The sequence below is a fragment of the Pseudophryne corroboree genome, chromosome 6 (assembly GCF_028390025.1).
Source record: "Pseudophryne corroboree isolate aPseCor3 chromosome 6, aPseCor3.hap2, whole genome shotgun sequence".
In the NCBI taxonomy this organism is placed as follows: Eukaryota; Metazoa; Chordata; class Amphibia; order Anura; family Myobatrachidae; genus Pseudophryne; species Pseudophryne corroboree.
The window spans coordinates 246,779,712-246,796,318 of record NC_086449.1 but is presented as its reverse complement, the minus strand read 5'-3'; the positions used below and the strand labels follow the sequence as shown (position 1 = coordinate 246,796,318).

Below are 16,607 nucleotides of genomic sequence, written 5' to 3'. Positions count from 1 at the left end.
CGGTTTACATGAGCCACTGCAGTGACGTTGTCTGATTGAATCAGAACAGGTAGGTCGCGAAGAAGAGTCTCCACTTGTCGTAGGCCATTGTATATGGCCCTTAATTCCAGCACGTTGATGTGTAGACAAGCCTCCTGGCTCGACCACAGTCCCTGAAAATTTCTTCCTTGTATGACTGCTCCCCATCCTCGGAGGCTCGCGTCCGTGGTCACCAGAACCCAGTCTTGAATGCCGAACCTGCGACCCTCTAGAAGGTGAGCACTCTGCAGCCACCACAGGAGAGACACCCTGGCCCTGGGGGACAGGCTTATTTTCTGATGTATTTGTAGATGGGACCCCGACCATTTGTCCAGAAGGTCCCACTGAAATGTCCTCGCATGGAACCTGCCGAAGGGTATGGCCTCGTAGGCCGCCACCATTTTTCCCAGTTCTCGAGTGCATTGATGAACTGACACTCTTTTTGGCTTTAACAGGTCTCTGACCATGCTCTGGAGTTCCTGGGCTTTTTCCGTTGGGAGAAAAACCCTCTTCTCTTCCGTGTCCAGAATCATGCCTAAAAAGGATAGCCGAGTCATTGGAATCAACTGCGATTTTGGCAGATTTAGGATCCAGCCGTGTTGCTGCAGCACTCTCAGGGAGAGTGACACGCTTTTCAGCAACTGATCTCTCGATCTCGCTTTTATCAGGAGATCGTCCAAGTATGGGATAATTGTGACTCCTTGCCTGCGTAGGAGCACCATCATTTCCGCCATTACCTTGGTGAAAATCCTCGGGGCCGTGGACAGCCCAAACGGCAACGTCTGAAACTGGTAATGACAGTCATGTACAGCGAATCTCAGGTACGCCTGATGAGGAGGATAAATGAGGACATGAAGGTATGCATCCTTTATGTCTAGTGACACCATAAAATCCCCCCCTTCCAGGCTGGAGATCACTGCCCGGAGAGATTCCATCTTGAATTTGAACTTTTTTTAGATACAGGTTTAGGGATTTTAGATTCAGAATGGGTCTGACCGAGCCATCCGGTTTCGGGACCACAAATAGAGTTGAATAGTATCCCTTCCCCTGTTGCACTAGGGGAACCTTGATAATCACTTGCTGTTGACACAGCTTTTGTATCGCAGCTAAAACTATTTCCCTCTCTGGGGGAGAGGCTGGCAAAGCCGACTTGAAAAATCGGCAAGGAGGCACTTCTTCGAATTCCAGTTTGTAGCCTTGGGATACAATTTCTATCGCCCAAGGATCCAAATCTGACAGAACCCAGATCTGGCTGAAGAGTCGAAGACGTGCTCCCACCGGCGCGGACTCCCGCAGTGGAGCCCCAGCGTCATGCGGTGGATTTTGTAGAAGCCGGGGAGGACTTCTGTTCCTGGGAACTAGCCGTAGCAGGCATTCTTTTCCCTCTACCCTTACCTCTAGCGAGGAAGGAAGAGCCCCGGCCCCTTCTGGACTTATGCGACCGAAAGGACAGCATCTGATATGGAGGTGTTTTCTTTTGCTGTGGGGGAACACAGCGGTAGCTGTGGAAACCAGGTCCGCAAGGCCCTCCCCAAATAAAACCTCACCCTTGTAAGGAAAAGTTTCCATATGTCTCTTTGAATCGGTATCACCCGTCCATTGGCGGGTCCACTGGGCTCGCCTAGCAGAAATTGCCATGGCATTGGCTCTTGAACCCAACAGCCCAGCGTCTCTCATATATAACGCTGCGTCTTTTATATGACCCAAGGTCAATAAAATGCTATCCTTATCTAGGGTGTCAATGTCAGATGACAAGTTATCTGTCCATGCTGCTATTGCGCTACATACCCATGCCGACGCTACTGCCGGTCTCAGCAAGGCCCCCGTATGTGTATAAATTGATTTTAAGGTAGTCTCCTGTCTGCGATCAGCAGGATCCTTGAGGGCTGCCGTGTCTGGAGACGGTAGCGCCACCTTTTTGGACAAGCGCGTCAAAGCCTTGTCCACCCTGGGCGAGGATTCCCACCGTAACCTGTCCTGTGTGGGGAAGGATACGCCATAAGAATTCTCTTGGGAATCTGCAGTTTCTTGTCTGGAGTTTCCCAAGCTTTTTCAAATAAAGCGTTGAGCTCATGAGATTGGGGAATGGTTACCTCAGGTTTCTTCTCCTTAAACATGCATACCCTCGTGTCAGGCACAGAGGGGTCCTCTGCGATATGCAAAACATCTTTTATTGCAATAATCATATAATGAATACTTTTGGCCACCCTTGGGTGTAACCTCGCATCATCGTAGTCGACACTGGAGTCAGAATCCGTGTCGGTATCAGTGTCTGCTACCTGGGACAGGGGACGTTTATGAGACCCTGAAGGGCCTTGTGACACAGTCAAAGCCATGGATTGACTCCCTGCTTTTTCTCTGGACTCTGCTTTGTCCAATCTTTTATGTAATAAAGACACATTTGCATTTAAAACATTCCACATATCCATCCAATCAGGTGTCGGCTGTGCCGACGGAGACACCACAATCATCTGCTCTTCCTCCTCCTTCGATGAGCCTTCCGCTTCAGACATGCCGACACACACGTACCGACACCCCCACACGCACTGGTGTATATATATATATATATATATATATATATATATATAGACAATCCCCCAATAAGGCCCTTTGGAGAGACAGAAAGAGTATGCCAGCACACACCCAGCGCCACTGGACACCGAGACAAAATCCCAGTCTGTACAGCGCTTTTATATATCAATAATACACTCACTGCGCCAAATAAATGCCCCCCCCCCTCCTCTTTTTTGCCTTCTGTACTTGTGGTCAGCAGGGGAGAGTCCGGGGAGCAGCTTCTCTGCAGCGTGCTGTGGAGAAAATGGCGCTGGTTAGTACTGGAGGATCAAGCTCCGCCCCCTCAACGGCGGGCTTCGGTCCCGCTAAAATTCTTTATACTGGCGGGGGTTTATTTAATATACTGCCTCCGCAGTATATATATGTCAGCCAGTGTCCCTTGAGGTTTATTATTGCTGCCCAGGGCGCCCCCCCTTGTGCCCTGCACCCATACAGTGCCGTCAGTGTGTGTGAATGTGGGAGCAATGGCGCGCAGCGTTGCCGCTGCGCGGTACCTCAGTGAAGATCTGAAGTCTTCTGCCGCCTTTGAAGTCTTCTTTCTTCTTATACTCACCCGGCTTCTATCTTCCGGCTCTGTGAGGAGGACGGCGGCGCCGCTCCGGGACGAACAGCGAGGATGAGACCTGCGTTCCAACCCTCTGGAGCTAATGGTGTCCAGTAGCCTAAGAAGCAGAGCCTATCATTTAAGTAGGTCTGCTTCTCTCCCCTCAGTCCCACGATGCAGGGAGCTTGTTGCCAGCAGTGCTCCCTGAAAATAAAAAACCTAACAAAAGTCTTTTTCAGAGAAACTCTGTAGAGCTCCCCTGCAGTGCATCCAGTCTCCTCTGGGCACAGGATCTAACTGGGGTCTGTAGGAGGGGCATAGAGGGAGGAGCCAGTGCACGCCCATCTAAAGTCTTTAGAGTGCCCATGTCTCCTGCGGAGCCCGTCTATACCCCATGGTCCTTACGGCATTCCCAGCATCCTCTAGGACGCAAGAGAAAGTTATAGGGACATTGATACACTATGCAGTAAAAAGCAATTGGACACTGACAGCAAATAGATCAATGAGATTTTATTGATGTCAGTACTTTGTAGGTCCATTACGTACAGTGATTACTGCAGACACCCTTCTTCCCTTCTTGGCACACTGTTCACAAGTTCCGGGATAACAGCCATTCCACCTTAAGTACAGTGACAAACAACAACACTTAAGGTCGAGTCCGTGTAGAACACACCCGTTGCTGTAATTCGTCCCAGAGGTTCTCAATGGGGTAATTTTCTGCATACCAGTCTAGCGTCGCCCTGGAAACATGTCTACATAGTGTAGCTCCTACACAATGACAATATTCAAATCTGAAATGTACTTTACAGGAGTGGTCACTCCTAAGGATAGCATTCTCATAAACTGCAGCACTTACAATAGTTAGTATTTCACCGGTCTGAAAAGAGTTTTCACATTTTCAATAAATATATTTTAATGAATGTAAGGGTCAAATTACACTTAAGGAGAGTATGGCAACATATAGAACACAAATACTGCAGAAGGTATGTACTGCATTTGAACTTTATTATTTTTCAGATTGTTAAATGATCTATAAGTTCCAACGATAATTGACTGAAATCTTCATCAGAGAGGAGGTACTTTTTAATAATGCAGATAACAGATTCTTCTGTTATACTGGAGAATTCGTCTTCGTTTTTGAAGGGCAGGTGACCAGCAAGTTCACAAAGTGCCACATTGAATGCAGATTCCTCCTTAGCCCCAAAACAGGACTTTCTTGCCCATATAACTATTCTAATCCCTTTTCTGGCGTCTGGATAATTCTGATTTCCAGGATCACTACCCCTAGTTACAAACACATTATGTGCAATATTTTGGTTGACAAAATAATCTGTGACTTGGCATATTCTCCTAGACAATGGCACCAAGTCCTTCCCATCTGTGTAGAAAAAGAAACCAGGGGCAGGGAAATGAGTCAATTGGTGGAAGTTAAGTTCAGGGCACAGAGGTTTGCTCAATGCAGACTCAATCAGAAGCTCTTCGTCCAAGTAGAAGCCGTGTAAGTGTAAGTGGTTTACAGAAGCAAAGCCACCAAGGCTGTTAAAGCCCACTCTAAACCCTGGGTGGCCGCTGAGAAGAATGGATTCCAATCCAAACAACATTAGATCTGGGGTCAAAATTTGAGTGAGGCAAAGAGATGGATCTGGTATAAAAAGAACATGCCCAAACTCAAGCGGACTGACATTAATCACTACTAGTATGTGATCCTGCCTATGTTTTAGCAGAGCGGAGGCAGCATCATTATCAGGAACCTCTCTATTACCCTCAGGGTTTACATCTATACACGCTGAGCTATCAGCTTTCTCCTTAGGTGATCTGATCATCTTAAACATGATTTCCTTAGAAATAATCTTATTAAAATTAAATTGTTTTGGATTGAATTTTTCTTGTATGCTTTTGGTGTCTTGAGGCTTCCTTCTCTCTATACCCCTCTTGATGTTAAGCTGTGCTACATATTTCACATTGCCCGGTAAGATCCTGGTTTGTAAGCTCCACAGTGGATAGCGAAAAAGACCCTGCTTCATCTTCTCCTCCCAGTCAGATCTCAGTGCTGTATCAAAGTCAGATAGAAAAGGTCTATCCTCTGCATATTGTCTTCTCTTCCGCCACGTGATGCCCGGCAGGATGAAGTCTGCCTCTGAATATTTATATTCTATGACTGTTCTGTTGAGATTAGCCGTGTTTTTTAAATCCATCTTGATAGGTTGCTGTTATTTCACATATCCTTCCTGATAATATAAAAAAGTCAATTAGTACATCTTCTTATATATGCTATACTGTATGATCATACAAATATATTAGCCAAAGGACTGTGCATCCAACTAATTGTTAGTAAGCAATTATTAAGATGTTTTAATGGAGGTGTTGAAACTACACATACATGTTTGGGTCACACTCATTTGTTCCCACTAACATGTTGCAATACTCTGAATCTCTGTTTGATATCTACCGACTAAAAAAATAGTTTTGGGTATAGTTAGACGAGATAAAATGAAGGAGAAAAAACTCTGCCTCTATGCTCTATTCATTATCTTCCTTGGGATAACCTTTTGGCATCTCCAGATCATCCATTGTGCCTAGGGCCCAGCGGACATTGCACAGACCACATTATCCCCATAGGCGTGCACACGGTGGGTTCCTGGTGCGCACAGGCACCCCCTTATTTATGGCCCCCACCTCATGTGCCGATCGATCCTATCACCACTCCCGCGGCCGGCCATTTCAAATTTGATATCGGCCACCAGCCAATCAGAACTTGTGGACTGGCAGCGGTGGTTCTTGACTGGCTGCTGGACTGTGAGCTTTGACAGGCTGACGGCCAGCGCCATGTTTCAAATGGCCGCTGCCATATGTATATGGCACCTCTGGGGATGGGATTATCTGTATACGACACCGCTGGGAGTATTACGTGGAACTCGCACCTGTGTAGCATAATGTGAATTTCAGCTCATACTGCATTGCATTATGTGAAGTTCGGCTCATACGGTGTGGCATACTGTGACTTTCACCTCATACTGTGTGGCGTAATTTGAATTTTGGCTCATACTATATGGCATAATGTGAATTTCGGCTCATTCCGTGTGGGGTAATGTGAAGTTCGGCTCATACCGTGTGGAGTAATGTGAATTTCGGCTCATAATAACCGGGATATTCAATTACCCTGACTTGCTGTCGGGTATATGTATCGCTGGAGGGAGGGCTATGTAATTTGCCCCGATAAGCCAGAGTGCGCGGCGGCTTATCAGGGATTTTGTTACACCTTCCTCCGGCAGGCGAAGCAAAATCCCAGATAACAGCCCCGTTTTCATCTGAAAACATGGCTATTTCACCCATAAATAGACAGGTTTCACTGAACCGGTGTGTTTTCAGGTGAAAATGCACTTTTTCCCGGCCGATTAAATCAAATAGGCCGAACGCAAAACCCGAAGAAACATCGGGAGTTCACACTATGCCCTATGTGGCATAATGTGAATATCGGCCCATACCGTGTGGGGTAATGTGAATTTCGGCCCATACCGTGTGGGGTAACGTGAATTTCGGCCCATACCGTGTGGAGTAACGTGAATTTCGGATCACGCTGTGTGGCATAATGTGAATAAGGTGCACTTCTGTCAGTAGCTGGTGAGCATAGGGACATGTGTGACAAATGCTGGTGTCCTGTGGAGAAGGGGTCTGATGGCATAGAAAGAGGCAAATGTGGCTCTGATGGCACATGTATAAATTTTACTTCTGTTATATTAAAACTCAAACATTCGGCACCCTAAATCCTCATGTACTTTTCAGAGTGGCCCACTTAAAATCAGGGTGTAAGGGGTGGGGTGTGTGTGGGGAGGGGAATGAATGTTCCGCCACTGGGTCGGGGGATAGGTTGGAGAAGTGTAAGTAGGGATGGCCATCGGTGTGCTCGCCATCATTGGTTACTAACTATGCTATGGGAGACCATCAATGGTTTCACTCATCGATGGCCATCCCTGTTATGTCTGTGAATGACCCACGGCCAATCACAGACTGGGGCGGGGCTTCACGTGTGCTGGGGGCGGAGCTATGCTCTGTGTCCCAGCATCTTTAAAAAAATTGAAAAAAAATAAAATAAGATTTTACTTACCGATAAATCTATTTCTCGGAGTCCGTAGTGGATGCTGGGGTTCCTGAAAGGACCATGGGGAATAGCGGCTCCGCAGGAGACAGGGCACAAAAAGTAAAGCTTTTCCAGATCAGGTGGTGTGCACTGGCTCCTCCCCCTATGACCCTCCTCCAGACTCCAGTTAGGTACTGTGCCCGGACGAGCGTACACAATAAGGGAGGATTTTGAATCCCGGGTAAGACTCATACCAGCCACACCAATCACACCGTACAACTTGTGATCTAAACCCAGTTAACAGTATGATAACAGCGGAGCCTCTGAAAGATGGCTTCCTTCAACAATAACCCGAATTTGTTAACAATAACTATGTACAATTATTGCAGATAATCCGCACTTGGGATGGGCGCCCAGCATCCACTACGGACTCCGAGAAATAGATTTATCGGTAAGTAAAATCTTATTTTCTCTATCGTCCTAGTGGATGCTGGGGTTCCTGAAAGGACCATGGGGATTATACCAAAGCTCCCAAACGGGCGGGAGAGTGCGGATGACTCTGCAGCACCGAATGAGAGAACTCCAGGTCCTCCTTAGCCAGGGTATCAAATTTGTAAAATTTTACAAACGTGTTCTCCCCTGACCACGTAGCTGCTCGGCAAAGTTGTAATGCCGAGACCCCTCGGGCAGCCGCCCAAGATGAGCCCACCTTCCTTGTGGAGTGGGCCTTTACAGATTTAGGCTGTGGCAGGCCTGCCACAGAATGTGCAAGTTGGATTGTGCTACAGATCCAACGAGCAATCGTCTGCTTAGACGCAGGAGCACCCATCTTGTTGGGTGCATACAATATAAACAACGAGTCAGATTTTCTGACTCCAGCTGTCCTTGCAATATATATTTTTAATGCTCTGACAACGTCCAGTAACTTGGAGTCCTCCAAGTCACTTGTAGCCGCAGGCACTACAATAGGCTGGTTCAGATGAAATGCTGACACCACCTTAGGGAGAAAATGCGGACGAGTCCGCAGTTCTGCCCTGTCCGAATGGAAAATCAGATATGGGCTTTTGTAAGATAAAGCTGCCAGTTCTGACACTCTCCTGGCCGAAGCCAGGGCTAGAAGCATGGTCACTTTCCATGTGAGATATTTCAAATCCACCTTTTTTAGTGGTTCAAACCAATGAGATTTTAGAAAGTCCAAAACCACATTGAGATCCCACGGTGCCACTGGAGGCACCACAGGAGGCTGTATATGCAGCACTCCCTTAACAAAAGTCTGGACTTCAGGGACTGAAGCCAATTCTTTTTGAAAGAAAATCGACAGGGCCGAAATTTGAACCTTAATAGATCCCAATTTGAGACCCATAGACAATCCTGATTGCAGGAAATGTAGGAATCGACCCAGTTGAAATTCCTCCGTCGGAGCACTCCGATCTTCGCACCACGCAACATATTTTCGCCAAATTCGGTGATAATGTTGCACGGTTACTTCCTTCCTTGCTTTAATCAAAGTAGGAATGACTTCTTCCGGCATGCCTTTTTCCTTTAGGATCCGGCGTTCAACCGCCATGCCGTCAAACGCAGCCGCGGTAAGTCTTGAAACAGACAGGGACCCTGCTGAAGCAAGTCCCTCCTTAGAGGTAGAGGCCACGGATCTTCCGTGATCATCTCTTGAAGTTCCGGGTACCAAGTCCTTCTTGGCCAATCCGGAACCACTAGTATCGTTCTTACGCCTCTTTGCCGTATAATTCTCAATACTTTTGGTATGAGAGGCAGAGGAGGAAACACATACACCGACTGGTACACCCAAGGCGTTACCAGCGCGTCCACAGCTATTGCCTGCGGATCTCTTGACCTGGCGCAATACCTGTCCAGTTTTTTGTTGAGGCGAGACGCCATCATGTCCACCATTGGTCTTTCCCAACGGGTTACCAGCATGTGGAAGACTTCTGGATGAAGTCCCCACTCTCCCGGGTGAAGATCGTGTCTGCTGAGGAAGTCTGCTTCCCAGTTGTCCACTCCCGGGATGAACACTGCTGACAGTGCTATCACATGATTCTCTGCCCAGCGAAGAATCCTTGCAGCTTCTGCCATTGCACTCCTGCTTCTTGTGCCGCCCTGTCTGTTCACATGGGCGACTGCCGTGATGTTGTCCGACTGGATCAACACCGGTTTTCCCTGAAGCAGAGGTTCTGCCTGGCTTAGAGCATTGTAGATTGCTCTTAGTTCCAGAATGTTTATGTGAAGAGACGTTTCCAGGCTCGTCCATACTCCCTGGAAGTTTCTTCCTTGTGTGACTGCTCCCCAGCCTCTCAGGCTGGCGTCCGTGGTCACCAGGATCCAATCCTGTATGCCGAATCTGCGGCCCTCCAATAGATGAGCACTCTGCAACCACCACAGAAGAGACACCCTTGTCCTTGGAGACAGGGTTATCCGCAGGTGCATCTGAAGATGCGACCCTGACCATTTGTCCAACAGATCCCTTTGGAAAATTCTTGCGTGGAATCTGCCGAATGGAATTGCTTCGTAAGAAGCCACCATTTTTCCCAGGACTCTTGTGCATTGATGTACAGACACCTTTCCTGGTTTTAGGAGGTTCCTGACAAGCTCGGATAACTCCTTGGCTTTTTCCTCCGGGAGAAAAACCTTTTTCTGAACCGTGTCCAGAATCATCCCTAGGAACAGCAGACGAGTTGTCGGCATTAACTGGGATTTTGGAATATTCAGAATCCACCCGTGCTGTTTTAGCACTTCTTGAGACAGTGCTAATCCCATCTCTAGCTGTTCTCTGGACCTTGCTCTTATTAGGAGATCGTCCAAGTATGGGATAATTAATATGCCTTTTCTTCGAAGAAGAATCATCATCTCGGCCATTACCTTTGTAAAGACCCGAGGTGCCGTGGACAATCCGAACGGCAGCGTCTGAAACTGATAGTGACAGTTTTGTACAACGAACCTGAGGTACCCCTGGTGTGAGGGGTAAATTGGAACGTGGAGATACGCATCCTTGATGTCCAAGGATACCATAAAATCCCCCTCTTCCAGGTTCGCTATCACTGCTCTGAGTGACTCCATTTTGAACTTGAACTTCTTTATGTACAGGTTCAAGGACTTCAGATTTAGAATAGGCCTTACCGAGCCATCCGGCTTCGGTACCACAAAAAGAGTGGAATAATACCCCTTCCCTTGTTGTAGAAGAGGTACCTTGACTATCACCTGCTGAGAGTACAGCTTGTGAATGGCTTCCAAAACCGTCTCCCTTTCGGAGGGGGACGTTGGTAAAGCAGACTTCAGGAAACGGCGAGGTGGATCTGTCTCTAATTCCAACCTGTACCCCTGAGATATTATCTGCAGGATCCAGGGATCTACTTGCGAGTGAGCCCACTGCGCGCTGTAATTTTTGAGACGACCGCCCACCGTCCCCGAGTCCGCTTGAGAAGCCCCAGCGTCATGCTGAGGCTTTTGTAGAAGCCGGGGAGGGCTTCTGTTCCTGGGAAGGAGCTGCCTGTTGCTGTCTCTTCCCTCGACCTCTGCCTCGTGGCAGATATGAATAGCCCTTTGCTCTCTTGTTTTTAAAGGAACGAAAGGGCTGCGGTTGAAAAGTCGGTGCCTTTTTCTGTTGGGGAGTGACTTGAGGTAGAAAGGTGGATTTCCCGGCTGTAGCCGTGGCCACCAAATCTGATAGACCGACTCCAAATAACTCCTCCCCTTTATACGGCAAAACTTCCATATGCCGTTTTGAATCCGCATCGCCTGTCCACTGTCGCGTCCATAAAGCTCTTCTGGCCGAAATGGACATAGCACTTACCCGTGATGCCAGTGTGCAGATATCCCTCTGTGCATCACGCATATAAAGAAATGCATCCTTTATTTGTTCTAACGACAGTAAAATATTGTCCCTGTCCAGGGTATCAATATTTTCAATCAGGGACTCTGACCAAACTACCCCAGCACTGCACATCCAGGCAGTCGCTATAGCTGGTCGTAGTATAACACCTGCATGTGTGTATATACTTTTTTGGATATTTTCCATCCTCCTATCTGATGGATCTTTAAGTGCGGCCGTCTCAGGAGAGGGTAACGCCACTTGTTTAGATAAGCGTGTTAGCGCCTTGTCCACCCTAGGAGATGTTTCCCAGCGCTCCCTAACCTCTGGCGGGAAAGGGTATAATGCCAATAATTTCTTTGAAATTATCAGCTTTTTATCAGGAGCAACCCACGCTTCATTACACACGTCATTTAATTCTTCTGATTCAGGAAAAACTATAGGTAGTTTTTTCACACCCCACATAATACCCTGTTTAGTGGTACTTGTAGTATCAGCTAAATGTAACGCCTCCTTCATTGCCAAAATCATATAACGTGTGGCCCTACTGGAAAATACGGTTGATTCGTCACCGTCACCACTGGAGTCAGTGCCTGTGTCTGGGTCTGTGTCGACCGACTGAGGCAAAGGGCGTTTTACAGCCCCTGACGGTGTTTGAGTCGCCTGGACAGGCACTAATTGATTGTCCGGCCGTCTCATGTCGTCAAACGACTGCTTTAGCGTGTTGACACTATCCCGTAGTTCCATAAATAAAGGCATCCATTCTGGTGTCGACTCCCTAGGGGGTGACATCCTCATATTTGGCAATTGCTCCGCCTCCACACCAATATCGTCCTCATACATGTCGACACACACGTACCGACACACAGCAGACACACAGGGAATGCTCCTAACGAAGACAGGACCCACTAGCCCTTTGGGGAGACAGAGGGAGAGTTTGCCAGCACACACCAAAAGCGCTATATATAACAGGGATAGCCTTATAATAAGTGCTCCCTTATAGCTGCTTTATATATATAAAAATATCGCCATAAATTTGCCCCCCCTCTCTGTTTTACCCTGTTTCTGTAGTGCAGTGCAGGGGAGAGACCTGGGAGCCGTCCTGACCAGCGGAGCTGTGAGAGGAAATGGCGCCGTGTGCTGAGGAGATAGGCCCCGCCCCTTTTCCGGCGGGCTCGTCTCCCGCTATTTAGTGAATCCAGGCAGGGGTTAAATATCTCCATATAGCCTCTGGGGGCTATATGTGAGGTATTTTTAGCCTTTATATAGGTTACATTTGCCTCCCAGGGCGCCCCCCCCCCAGCGCCCTGCACCCTCAGTGACTGCGTGTGAAGTGTGCTGAGAGGAAAATGGCGCACAGCTGCAGTGCTGTGCGCTACCTTTAGAAGACTGCAGGAGTCTTCAGCCGCCGATTTTGGACCTCTTCTGACTTCAGCATCTGCAAGGGGGCCGGCGGCGCGGCTCCGGTGACCATCCAGGCTGTACCTGTGATCGTCCCTCTGGAGCTGATGTCCAGTAGCCAAGAAGCCAATCCATCCTGCACGCAGGTGAGTTCACTTCTTCTCCCCTCAGTCCCTCGTTGCAGTGATCCTGTTGCCAGCAGGACTCACTGTAAAATAAAAAACCTAAGCTAAACTTTTTCTAAGCAGCTCTTTAGGAGAGCCACCTAGATTGCACCCTTCTCGGCCGGGCACAAAAATCTAACTGGAGTCTGGAGGAGGGTCATAGGGGGAGGAGCCAGTGCACACCACCTGATCTGGAAAAGCTTTACTTTTTGTGCCCTGTCTCCTGCGGAGCCGCTATTCCCCATGGTCCTTTCAGGAACCCCAGCATCCACTAGGACGATAGAGAAATACTATTCGTTTAGGCTAAGCCATCGATGGAGAGAAACCATCTGGTTCTCTTACATCGATGACAAAACTATTCGACATCGGCCATAAACCATCATTAAGAATCGATGGCCATTCCTAAGTGTAAGCAGCGACAGGGTGCAGCGGCAGCTAGGACTCAGGGCTATGCCATGGCATAGAGTCAGTACCGGCAGGTGGTCGCACCATTGTTTCATTTTATTTCTCTGGGGTGTATTATATCTATTTTTATCATTAGGAACTAGAGAGTAATTAGATTAAGCCATGTGATTTTACTGAATGTAAAAATAAGATTTTAATTACCTATCGGTAAATCCTTTTCTCGTAGTCCATAAAGGATATTGGGGGAATCTAGTAGGATGGGGTATAGACGGGGTCCAAAGGAGCAGGTGCACTTTAAATTTCTTCATCTGGGTGTGCTGGCTCCTCCCCTCTATGCCCCCTCCTACAGGCAGTTATAGGTAAAACGTGCCCGAAGGAGAAAGGACATACTTGAGAGAAGGAACATAACAATGAGTGGTGAGATTTACACAGCAGCACACCACTAACATAAAAACGACCAGCAATGGCTGGTAACAAAACAGCAACAGCTGAATAGGTAACCATATAAAAGAGAACTTTCAGAAAAGTCAACGCACCGAGGCGGGCGCCCAATATCCCTTATGGACTACAAGAAAAGGATTTACCACTAGGTAATTAAAATCCTGTTTTCTCTAGCATCCATAAGGGATATTGGGTGAATCTAGTACGATGGGGACGTCCCAAAGCTTCCGGAACGGGCGGGAATGTGCGGAGACATCTGCAGCACTGCCTGCCCAAACTGGGAATCCTCTTTGGCAAGGGTATCAAACCTGTAGAACTTCACAAAGGTGTTCTTCCCCGACCAGGTAGCAGCTCGGCATAGTTGCAAGGCCAAGACTCCACGGGCAGCCGCCCAGGAAGACCTCACATCTTGTAGAGTGGGCCTTCAGAGACTGTGGAACAGGTAAGGCTGCCGACACATAAGCCTGTTGGATAGTAAGTCTAAGCCAACGAGCAATAAACTGCTTTGAACCAGGGCAACCCTTTTTCTGCTCATCATAAAGCGCAAACAAGGAATCCGTCTTTCTGATCCAAACCGTTCTCTTGACATAGATCTTCAAGGCTCGTACAGCATCCAATGCCTCCAGAGGAGCAGAAGTGCCATAACTTGACGGAACCACAATAGGTTGATTCAAGTGGAATGTGGAGACGACCGTTGGCAGGAACTGCTGCCTAGTCCTGAGCTCCGCTCTGTTCTCATAAAAGACCAAGTAAGGACTTTTACACGATAACGCCCCCAATTCTGAGACACCCCAAGCAGAAGCCTTGGCCATGAGGGTCCCTGGTTCGTGAGCAATACCAAGGAAACTTTTTGTTGAGACGAGAAGCCATCATGTCTATTTGTGGGCAGCCCCACCGGCCGATGATCTGCTGAAACACCTGATGGTGAAACCCCCACTCTCCCGGGTGGAGATCGTGATGACTCAGGAGGTTCACTTCCCAGTTATCCACTCCCGGAATGAAGATTGCGGACAGTGCTCTTGCATTTCTTTCTGCCCAGAGGAGTATCTTTGACACCTCTCACATGCAGGCCCTGCTTTTTGTTCCTCCCTGTCGATTGATGTACGCTATTGCCGTGTCTGACTGTACCTGTATCGCGTGATCAATGAGTAGATGAGAGGCCTGAATCAGAGCATTGTAAATTGCCCAAAGTTCCAAAATGTTGATCGGAAGGAGGACTTCGTGGGCTGACCACCTGCCCTGGAACTGAGCCCCCTGGGTGACAGCTCCCCATCCTCTCAGACTCGCATCCGTCGTGAGGAGGATCCAATCCTGAATCCCCAAACTTCGGCCTTCCAGTAGGTTGGAGGACTGCAGCCACCACAGGAGGGAAATCCTGTCCTGCGGTGACAGCTGTATTATCTGAAGATGTGATCCGGACCACTTGCTCATGAGATCTAACTGAAATGTTCTGGCATGGAACCTTCCATACTGGATCGTCTTGTACGAGGCAACCATCTTCCCCAACAATCTTATGCAAAGATGGATGGATGGATATTCAAGCAGGCCGGAGAACCATGCGGACCATCTTCTAAAGTGTTCTCGCTTTTTCCTCTGGGAGGAACACTTTCTGGGCCACAGTATCCAGCAACATTCCCAGGTTCAGGAGCCGTTGAGTTGGCTCCAGGTGGGACTTCTGTAAATTGAGGATCTACCCATGGAGTGACAGAAGCTGAATAGTGCGATCTATATGGAGCAATTAAAGCTCCCTGGATCTCGCTTTTATTAAGAGATCGTCCAGATAAGGGACAACAACATTGACCCCCTGGACCCGGAGTAAGAACATCATCTCCGCCATCACTTTTGTGAATACTCTCGGAGCTGTGGACAGGCCAAAGGGTAGCGCCTGGAACTGGTAGTGATCGTTCAGTAGGGCAAACCTCAGGTAAGCCTGATGAGGTGGCCAAATCGGGATATGGAGATATCCTTGATATCCAGGTAGACCATGAATTCTTGTTCTTCCAGATCCGCGATCACTGCTCGCAAAGATTCCATCTTGAACCTGAAAATCTTTAGCAGCTCTGACACCTTGCAAGGCCAATGACCGTATCCCCCTAACTCCCACTGTGCAGGTATTCTGTTGCCCAAACAGCATACCGAAAATAAAGATTTAAAAGAATCTGAAGAAAACTCTCTGGAGCTCCATAGTGTGCATCCGCTTCTGAGGGCACTTTTTTCTAAACTGCCTGTGGGAGGGGGAGGAGCCAGCACACCCAGTTGAAGAAATTTAAAGTGCACTGGCTCCTTCGGACCACGTCTATACCCCATCGTACTAGATTCCCCCAATATCCCTTATGGATGCTAGAGAAATAGTGTTAGACATGCCCCTCCTGCGGTGCACCCCCTAATAAAAGCAGCTGCGCACGTCTATGATTATCCCAACCCATTCTTATGGTTTTTTACAAAAGGAGTGAGAAGGGGGCCAAGGCCAGTATGTCATCTAGGACCCCATTGGGATATTATTTTGGCACTGCCTTTGGTCTAATGGTCCCATACCTTCTTTTTCTCATACTGTTCAACCTGTCTTGCATCCAACAGGGTGGGTGTCAAATGTCCATGCCTCTCCCAGGTTGCTCATGCAGATATGATAACAGAATATGGATCGGGACCACGTGCGGCGGATGCAGCATGGAGGTCAGGTAAACATTTGGTATTTTTTTTACCCATAGGGTGTGATTTACCTTTAATAAAATCAGATCATAATATACAGGGCACTTTATATAGGTAGAGAGCCATGACAGGCAACAAGTCACCGATGAAGCATCATTCATGTAAAGTAGCTGACCGTGCAATGTGATTACCTGAGTGTGCGAGGGATGTAGCCCTGAACCCCTCACAGGTCCTGCCCCAGCTCATTCACTCACTGCTGCACTCACTGTCACAGCCATTACTAGCCGCCGGCACCGCCGCATCAGTGCAGTGACCAGCTCACACAGCGCTTGCAATAGCTTCCTGCCCGGGATATACCAACAGCTCACCACAAATAGGGGTGTACCAAAGTCGTTACCCAGCAATTTACAGCACTACCAGCCGCCTTTCAAACGGTCGCAACTCTTTTGCTAGCACTTTGTTCCTCTGCAGCAGAATACTTTTCAATACTTTTATGGTTTATTTTTTTCT

At 48.0% G+C, this 16,607-nt stretch overlaps 1 protein-coding gene across 1 annotated transcript; it reads right to left on the bottom strand.

The window, feature by feature from the left end:
• Positions 1-4,023: 4,023 nt before the first annotated feature.
• GDPGP1 (GDP-D-glucose phosphorylase 1) lies at positions 4,024-16,463 on the bottom strand. Its single transcript, XM_063925833.1, has 2 exons — positions 16,289-16,463; positions 4,024-5,364 (listed from the first exon to the last, which is right to left on the bottom strand). The coding sequence occupies exon 2, from the start codon at positions 5,329-5,331 to the stop codon at positions 4,150-4,152; it is 1,182 nt and encodes a 393-aa protein (XP_063781903.1). The 5' UTR covers positions 5,332-5,364; positions 16,289-16,463; the 3' UTR covers positions 4,024-4,149.
• Positions 16,464-16,607: the final 144 nt, after the last annotated feature.